Source organism: Megalobrama amblycephala, linkage group LG1, assembly GCF_018812025.1.
Source record: "Megalobrama amblycephala isolate DHTTF-2021 linkage group LG1, ASM1881202v1, whole genome shotgun sequence".
NCBI classification, from domain to species: Eukaryota; Metazoa; Chordata; class Actinopteri; order Cypriniformes; family Xenocyprididae; genus Megalobrama; species Megalobrama amblycephala.
In genome coordinates this window covers 29,322,151-29,331,925 of record NC_063044.1, presented here as the reverse complement: position 1 = coordinate 29,331,925, position 9,775 = coordinate 29,322,151, and the positions used below count along the sequence as shown (strand labels likewise).

At 36.3% G+C, this 9,775-nt stretch overlaps 1 protein-coding gene across 1 annotated transcript in view; it reads right to left on the bottom strand.

The window, feature by feature from the left end:
- LOC125267124 (kinetochore-associated protein DSN1 homolog) overlaps window positions 1-8,093 on the bottom strand; it is an 8,260-nt gene extending 167 nt beyond the window's left edge. Inside the window, exons 1-11 of the mRNA XM_048188447.1 lie at window positions 7,964-8,093; window positions 7,643-7,670; window positions 6,895-7,174; window positions 6,731-6,804; window positions 5,695-5,767; window positions 3,964-4,045; window positions 3,811-3,861; window positions 3,648-3,719; window positions 3,420-3,567; window positions 1,807-1,894; window positions 1-336 (exon numbers count right to left, since the gene is read on the bottom strand). The exon at window positions 1-336 is cut by the window's left edge and continues 167 nt beyond it. Of these exons, the coding sequence (XP_048044404.1) occupies window positions 254-336; window positions 1,807-1,894; window positions 3,420-3,567; window positions 3,648-3,719; window positions 3,811-3,861; window positions 3,964-4,045; window positions 5,695-5,767; window positions 6,731-6,804; window positions 6,895-7,174; window positions 7,643-7,670; window positions 7,964-7,995 (1,011 nt within the window). The 5' untranslated portion in view covers window positions 7,996-8,093 and the 3' untranslated portion in view covers window positions 1-253. The remainder of the gene's footprint in view (window positions 337-1,806; window positions 1,895-3,419; window positions 3,568-3,647; window positions 3,720-3,810; window positions 3,862-3,963; window positions 4,046-5,694; window positions 5,768-6,730; window positions 6,805-6,894; window positions 7,175-7,642; window positions 7,671-7,963) is intronic.
- Window positions 8,094-9,775: the final 1,682 nt, after the last annotated feature.

Below are 9,775 nucleotides of genomic sequence, written 5' to 3'. Positions count from 1 at the left end.
ATTAAATTCAATATTCATCAGCAAATTATGGTACTCTCCACACAGAGTAGCAAGAGGCAGTTATGCACCTGTATGTCTAGTATAAATTAATGTATTTTTTTTTTTTTGTCCAAATTACTGGTTAACAGCAAAATGACCTATTTTGTTATAGGAAAAAAGTAGCATGTTACATTAAAAACTAATGCATAACCAAAATGGTCATATCAGATTATAGAGCTTTTCTGTGGAAGCCCAGCATCCTATGGGAGGAAAACTAGGAGGAAACACTAGATATGGGTCCTTTTATCAGCTGTCTGACTGGGGATGAAGGGAGATTCTGAAATCCAGCCTTGGAAGCTGTGGGGGAAAAAAAACACAGTGTTTAATGCAAGAAACAGGATTAATTTCACACACTTCTGAATTACGGTAAAATCAGTTGGCACTATCAAGGCAGCTTGCATTGCACTGCATTTCATGTGATTTTACTTTGTGAGTAATAGAGCTGCATGATTAATCTTTAAAGGGATAGTTCACCCAAAAATAAAAATGTGATGTTTATCTGCTTACCCCCAGGGCATCCGGGATGTAGGGGACTTTGTTTCTTCAGTAGAACACAAATGATGATTTTTAACTCCAACCGTTGCCGTCTGTCAGTCTTATAATGCGTGTCAATGGGAACTTCTTTTGTAAGAGTAAATAAAACTTGCTTAGACAAGTCCAAATTAAACCCTGCAGCTCGTGACGACACATTGATGTCCTAAGACACGAAACGATGGGTTTGTGTGAGAAACCGAACAGTATTTATATAATTTTTTACCTCTAAAACACCACTATGTCCAACTGCGTTCAGCATTCGCTTAGTGAGGTCTGATCGCGCTCTGACAGTGGAAGTGATCTCTCGCACTCGTTGAAGTATAAGCGCGAGACATCAGTTCCGTCATCAGAATGTGTTTTTTGACCTCACTAACCGGATGCTGAACGCAGTTGGACATAGTGGTGTTTTAGAGGTAAAAAATGATATAAATACTGTTCGGTTTCTCACACAAACCGATCGTTTCGTGTCTTAGGACATAAATGTGTCGTCACGAGCCGCAGGGTTTAATTTGGATTTGTCTGTGCATGTTTTCTTTTACTCTTATAGATGGAGTTCCCATTGACATGCATTATACGGCTGACAGACGGCAACGGTTGGAGTTAAAAATCATCACTTGTGTTCTACTGAAGAAACAAAGTCACCTACATCTTGGATGCCCTGGGGATAAGCAGATAAACATCAAATTTTCATTTTTGGGTGAACTATCCCTTTAAAAGATTGCAATCTCGATTTAGACACTCTCATTCTAAATTGACAACTGATCACAGCGAACATTCAAATTTGCATTTGTGCTGCTGCTGATCAGTGAGAGCAGTTGTCATGTTTAGGTATGAAACAGCTTTACAAACAGTCTTTTCAACCACACAGTATCATTATTTCTGTGTTACAAATATTCATATCATCCCAGAAATACTGAGATAAAAGTTTATAGTTCGGATATAAACACTGACGTCTACAATAGTGTTCAAACCACCTTTTGAAAGTAACTTGGCACTTCAAATAAAGATTGTATCAATTACATCATTACTCCAAGTCTTCAGTGTCACATGTTCCTTCATAAATTGTTCTAATATGATGATTTGCTGCTCAAGAAACATTTATTATTATTATCAATGTTGAGAACAGATTGTTTAAAAAAAATAAAATAAATAAAATTTCTTATTGAGCCCAAACTTTTGAAGGATACTGCCTATTATTGACCTGTTCCACAAACTGAAAATACATATTCTCACCTAGTCTGGTGCTGGTCTCCTTTAGCAGCAGCTGAGATTTCTCATGGAAAGACAGCAGCTCCCTCATTATACAACAGTGAGAGTCCATCTGTGAAGAAACACAACTGCACATGACAGCAGCTCTCAAAACAGTTTGAAAAAAGAAGAAAAATCACAAACCTAACCAATTCTGTAACCCCTGGTTTCACAGACAAGGCTTAAGATAGTCCTAGACTAAAATGCATGTTTAAGCTGTCTTAACTGAAAGAAACTTACACTTACTTATCTTAAAATATGTCAGTGCCATTGTTTTGTCTCAAGATGCACACCAGCAATGTTTTTTTCTAAGGCATGTTTATAAAAGCTACTTTAAAGGTCTAATCCTGGTTTAGTCTAAGCCTTGTCTGTGAACTTGTCTAGTTCACTTTCAAATAAAATTTTCCTGATAATTTCCTCACCCCCATGTCATCCAAGATGTTCATGTCTTTCTTTCTTCAGTCAAAAAGAAATGAAGGTTTTTTTATGAAAACATTCTAGGATTTTTCTCCATATAGTGGACTTCAATGGGCACCAAACGGTTGAAGGTCAAAATTACAGTTTCAGTGCAGATGAAGGAATAAGGGTCTTATCTAGTGAAACAATCAGTCGTTTTCTAAAAAAACAAAAACAAAAAAAAAAACGAAAACAACAACAAAAAACAACAACTGTATGCTTTATAAACATAAATGATCGCCTTGCACGTGCTTCCGCTTTCCACATTCTTCAAAAAGCTTACGCTGTATGTCCTACGCGTTCCCTATTATACTAACGGAAAAAACAGAACTGGCGCTGCGTTCATTCCGTAAGTTGAATAGGGAAGGGCGTAGGACGTACAGCGTAAGCTTTTTGAAGAATACAAAAGTGCGGTTTTGGCAGAAGCACGTACAAGGCGATCATTTGTTTATATACAGCATTTACAGTTGTATTTTTTTTTTTAAAATGACCGATCGTTTCACTAGATAAGACCCTTAAGGGACTCGCACACCGGATGCGAAGCTCAGCGCCGCAGCACGTCTTTAAATGCATTTGAATTTTAAAGACGTGTCGTGGCACTGAGCTTCGCGTCCGGTGTGCGAGCCCCTTTATTCCTCGTCTGGGATCGTTTAAAGCCCTTTGAAGCTGCTCTGAAACTAATGTTGACCTTCAACCGTTTGGTGCCCATTGAAGTCCACTATAAGGAGAATAATCCTGGAATGTTTTCATCAAAAACCTTCATTTCTTTTCGAATGAAGAAAGAAAGACATGAACATCTTGGATGACATGGGGGTGAGTAAATTATCAGGACAAATTTTTGAAAGTGGACTAATCCTTTAATGTACAATTTTTTTAACTGTACATTAAAAATTATCTAAAAAATATCTAATATAGTTGGATATAATGCAACAGCTACTCGCGGCCCACAGCCCTTAATTCTATTCTAGGCCCTTTGTAAAAGCTTGGGCAAACGACAGACAAACAAATTAAAAATGAGATAAGACTAGTGAAAGTGTTCAACTGAAACTGATTTCAATTCCTGTTTATCTGTAACAGGTTCTGAATCCTTTTACACTTGACTCATTCAGAGAATCCTCAAGTCTAAAGCGTCATGGCCTCACCACTAACTCCATGTTTCTGAGTAGTTTTTGCTGTCCCATGAGTACTGCCTTGTAGTCAGGTTTGTTCAGAACGAGCCGACTCTGTGAAGACTTGGCAAAGCATGATGGGTCCAGAGGCATGCCCTTCTCTTCACCCCGCTCCACACATCTGCAACGGGACAGAGATGCACAGCTAACCAAAACTTCTGCATCCATACATGTGCTGTGTATATGTGTAGTTATGCTCACTTGTCCAGTTCGTCAGCTTTGGTCCGGTGTTTGTTCAATAGCGACTCCCATGACATACTTTCAGCCTGTAACCTTCATAAGCACATGATGACCATTAACAGCTATAGAATAACATGGCAATTGCAGTCATGAAATAAATTGGAGAGAGCAGATGGAGAATTACCTGTTAATGTCCTCCTGAATGCGCGCAGTGGCGGTGTTAACAATGGGGTCACTGCACATACAGAAACAGAGAGACATTTAATAAACCAGAGTGTGCTTCAGGATTGAAGGACTAGTGATTAACGCAATCAACACAGGAAAAACGAACTTTTACCTCTCAGCAGTTGGGAGTGAATTCAGAGTTTCTCTGCTAATGTCTTTAGCCAGACTGTCCCACTCGTCATGCAAAGATTCAACTGGAAGTGAATGATGTTCACATAAACATCATGACAAAATGTAAAAAGTGTGGGCATTTGCTGTGATTTATTCAATTCTGTTTTTGCATTATCAAGACAATGTTATCTAGCTGGCTAGTTCTAATAGATGAGGTTTTTGTTGAAATTGCAATTATTACGTTTGGGAATATCAGTAAGAATTACACTACCATTCAAACATTTGGGGTCAGTAAGATTTTTTTATTAAAATTAATACTAGAGATGCACCAATATATCGGCAAATAAAAGCACATTTTCACACTATCGGCCAATAGTTTAAAAACAGCTGATTAGTCAGGGCTATATCCTGTCAATCAAAAGAGGGCTGGAAAATGCACTGCATTTGGCTTTGTGTAAAAAAATGCTAAGAAATCAGTTTGATGTTCAATATTAATAGTAATTGTATGAATTAATAACATTCGGAAAGTTAATTCAATCTTCAGAATTTAGTTAATGTGTGTTAAAATTAATTTGAGTAATGTGTTTTATAACTGATACTAGTTACTCAAACAACTTGATGAAATGGAAATAATTAAGTTATTTGCATTTTTTTCAAAATATAATAATTCAAAATATAATGACTAATTATTAATTATAATGAAATTATCATTAATTAATATAAAAGGCAGAACACCCAAACTATCGGCAGATATCACTCTGAATGATTGGCTATCCGTATCGGAGGAGAAATTTAGTGTTGGAGCATCTCTAATTAATACTTTTATTTAGCAAGGATGCATTAAATTGATCACAGTAAATACATTTATAATGTTACGATAGATTTCTATTTCAAATAATTGCTGTTCTTGTCAACTTTCTACTAAATCAAAGAATCCTGAAAACATGCATCAAGGTTTCCACAGAAATATAAAGCAGCACAACCATATTCAACATTGATATTAATAATAAATGTTTCTTGAGCATCAAATCATAATATCAGAATGATTTCTGAAGGACCATGTGACTAGAGTAATGATGCTGAAACTTCAGCATTACCATCACAGGAATAAATTACTTTTTTAATATGTATTCAGATTGTAATATTTCACAATATTACTATTTTTACTGTATTTTTGATCAAATAATGCAGTCTTGGTGAGTATATGAGAAAAATTCTTTCAAAAACATAAGAAAAATTCTTACCAAACTCAAATTTTTGAATGGTAGAGTGTTCTAAATATAATTTCCTTTTTTTATGTTTTTTTTTAAAGAATAAACGAGGAAAAAAGATGGAAAAGAAAACTTCTAGGGTTCACCCAAAAATGAAAATTCTGTCATCATTTACTCAACCTCAAGTTGTTCCAAACCTGTATAAATGTCTGTCTTCTGCTAAACTCAAAAGATGATATTCTGAAGAATATGGGCAACCAAACAGTTGATGGGCTTCATTGACTTCCATAGTATTTTTTCCCTATACTATGAAAGTCAGTGGGGCCCATCAACTGTTAGGTTGCCCATATTCTTCAAAATATCTTGAGTAAATGATGACAGGACTTTCATTTTTGGGTGAACTATCCCATATACATATACAAAAGGCTGCAAAATACAAAAAAAAGATCATTCCTCTGTCATGAAGCTAGCGAAAATATTGGCAGGACAAGTAAAAATTAGAACAACTGGCCCTGACTTACCTTGAGTCTGAAGTGTCTCTGTATCAACACCAGGAACGGTGTACAGACTGTTTTTGACCCTCTTCACTGTCCTCTATGTACAGATACAGATACAGATACAGGTTTAATTCAGTATATTCACTTCAGTATATTCAAACATGTTCACTGTAACAATGTCAAAGCCTAATTTATTTTCGTTAAAGGATTAGTTCACTCCAGAATTAATTTCCTGATAATTTACTCACCCCCATGTCATCCATGTCTTTCTTCAGTCGAAAAGAAATGAAGGTTTTTGATGAAAATATTCCAGGATTTTTCTCCATATAGTGGACTTCAACAGCTACCAACAGGTTGAAGGTCAAAATTACAGTTTCAGTGCAGCTTCAAAGTGTTCTACATGATCCCAGACGAGAAATAAGGGTCTTATCTAGCGAAACGATCTGTCATTTTCTAAAAAACAAAAAACAAACAAAAAACCTCTATACTTTTTAACCACAAATGCTCATCCTGCACTAGCTCTGAATCATGTTGGAAAGGTCACATGTGACATAGACGGAAGTAGGGTAACTCCACCTCATTTTCTACTCCAACTTCAAAATCGTCAGACATCATCGTTTTACCTTTTTCTGTAAAGGCCGTTTGACTTAGTCTTTGCAGGTTCGATTTTGTAAACACTGGATGACCTGTGACCTTTCTAACATGATTACATAATGCGTGGCGCATCGCAGAGCATTTGTGGTTAAAAAGTATATACATTCCCCCCCCCCAAAAAAAGTGAAATCGTTTCACTAGATAAGACCCTTATTCCTCGTCTGGTATCATTTAAAGCCCTTTGAAGCTGCACTGAAACTGTAATTTTGACCTTCAACCGTTTGGTGCCCACTGAAGTCCACTATAAGGAGAAAAATCCTGGAATGTTTTCATTAAAAACCTTCATTTCTTTTCGACTGAAGAAAGAAAGACATGAACATCTTGGATGACATGGGGGTGACTAAATTATCAGGAATTTTGAATTCTGAAGTGAACTAATCCTTTAACTAATATGCATTTTACAGACCTGCATAGCCGCTTTAATTAGCATCTCCAGCCTCTCATTGTCAGGTAAAGACAGACTGATGGTTTCACACAGGGCTAAAAGACACAAAGAGAGGTGAAAGTCAACACAATCCTAAATGACTCCAGCATGACGTCCAGTGAAAGACTCTTGGACTCAGCACTCACGCTGTGAGGAGCCGGGGAGGGCCGGCAGAGAGCGTCTGCCTCTGGATGATCTCCTCCAGGATTTCCTCCGTGAGTGAGGGTTTAGTTCAGGAGCAGTAATGTTCACACTTTCCCTCATGCCTTCCTCAACAGAGCTCATCTTCGAGTCCTCTGGCTGTTCCTCTTCTCCTGAACGCTGCATTACTGCATGAGCAGGTGATGTGCAAGGAGACTTCTGAGGAGGACCGGAGACGTGGTTACTATTATGAGGCCGTTTGACTCCATGAGACACTTCTGAGAGCTAGTTGAGATGACACAGAAGCACAACACAGCATTATAAGAGAGGGGTTGACTGCATTCACTTAATTATCGTTACATTTTAACCACAGACATTGGATTCTGTATTAACGCATAATGACATTTAAAAAGCATAAGAGTTAACTAGGAAAAAGGCAACAAGCACTGTTTAAACTTTTGGGGTCTGTAAAATGAATTGAAAAAAGTTTCTTATGCTCACCAAAGCTACATTTATTTGATCAAAAATACAGTAAAAACAGCAATATTGTGAACTATTATTACTTAACTGTTTTCTATTTGAATATATGTTAAAATGTAGTTTATTCCTGTGATTAAAGTTGAATTTCCAGTATCATTACTCCAGTCTTGTCACATGATCCTTCAGAAATCATTCTGATATGATGATTTGCTAAAAACATTTTTATTTGAACAGTAACGTTACATTAAAAAGAAGAACAGAAAACAGATTTACCCTGGTATCAATGCTGCTGGCATCACACCTGTGAGAGAGATTAAATGGACATGTAGATTACAGCGCACCGAACAAACTAAGTTACACAATCTTGTTGTTTGCATCCAATATATTGTTAAGTACTTTAAATAATATTTATCAGTATTTGTCCGTTAAGTAATCAAGTATGGACAGTTTAGCTGACAACATCAACCGCGTTAAACGCTATTCTAAATGCTTTGCTTTATTTAAGTGAATTCCTCATGCAGCAATTACTATCACAAGCCAGTGGGGAAACATTAAGTACATATATTTCCATAATGTAAACAATCAAACACTCACGGCTCGAATCCTTCGTTCTGAAGCTCCGCCATTTTCTTTGAAAACCCGCGCGCAGTGTCGCTGTGTCAGGTAAGCCCCGCCCACTTTCATTTCTACCGTGGTGGTTCTTGGGATCTGTAGTCATGTCAGATTAGCGTTGAGACCGTGCTGTGTGACATTACTTTATTTAAGAATCACAATTTACATGTTTTGGTTGTGAAAATTGGGTATGTTTGATAAACTATTATTTAAAATAAAATTATCCTCGCATAAAAACAATGACTCTTTAAAACTGTAACTCGCAATATGTAGCTACAATCATTTGGACACTTCAATATCTCATTCCATATTCTTAATTTTTAAACAAATTGTCTATTGTATAAGCAAAGCTCAACCTAAAGTTATTATGAGGAAAAAAGTTTATGGGAAATATAATTTTAACCAATCTACTGGGGTTGGACAGTGAAACTGAAACTCCTGGTTTAAGACCACAATAATTTATTATGTTGTAAGGCCTCTTTTTGTGGCTAATACAGCGTCAACAGATACAAGTCCTTCACAGTGGCCAGCCAGAGCGATTTTGAGCCCTTCCTCTTCCAGAACAGTGGTCAGGTCACTGTGTGACGCTGGTGGAGGAAAACGTTTTCTGACTCGCTCCTCCACAATACCCCAAAGTGGCTCAATAATATTCGGATCTGGTGACAGTGCAGGCCATGAGAGGTGTTCACCTTCACTTTCGTGTTCATTAAACCATTCTGTCACAAGGCTTGCTGTGTGTATTGGTGCATTATCCTGCTGATACATGGCACCCCTTTCAGGTAACAATGTTTGAAACATTAGGTGCACATGGTCCTCCAGAATGGTTTGGTAGTCCTCAGCAGTGTGCCCATCAAGCACAGTAGGGAATGCCCTTGGGCACTGATTTAGGCTATGTTTGCAAACCCATTTTGGGATAAATATTTTTATTATTTTTTTTTAAATATTACAATTTTCTTTCTGATATTTACTTCATTACCTTTGAGTTATTGCATAGAAAATACATTTAAAATAAAACAGTTTTATCTTTCTGAAAGTAAATGCCCTCCTTTCACTGACCATTATTTAGAAAAATAACATGTATATAGGCCCTATTTTCACACTATTCCTGTTGAAGTGAAGTGTTGATAAAGTTTTATTAGTTAACTACTTTATACTTCTACAGCATTTATTAATATTAGTTAATTTCAATATTCACTAATACATTATTACATGGAAAAGTTGTATTTGTTAACATTAGTTAATGCACTGTAAACTAACATAAGCAAACAATGAACTGTATTTTAATTAATGTTAACAAAGATTAATAAATACTGTAACAAATGTATTGCTCATTGTTAGTTCACGTTAACTAATACGTCAACAAATGAGACCTTATTGTAAAGTTTTACCAGATATCATACCATGTTGTGCATTCATATTTCATCATTTGCATTTCTAAATGTGCTTTAAAGGTGCAATATGTAAGATTTTTTCAGTAAAATATCCCAAAACCACTAGGCCAGTGTTATATATTTTGTTCACTTGAGTACTTACAATATCCCAATTGTTTGCAACTATTTGTAAATCGTGAGAAAATTGCAATTTTATCAAAGGCTCCGGGACGTGTGAGGAGTCACCTGTCAATTGCGTCATAGCCGCGTTACCCTCGGTTTCCGGTTTTATTTTGTAGAAACTATGGAAACACCAAAGACCCTTTAATATTTACATGTTTTAATAGACAAGGGAACAACTGTTTTGATATATTTATAGACATGAAATTGTTGTTATATACCTCAACACATTTAGTCTTTTTTA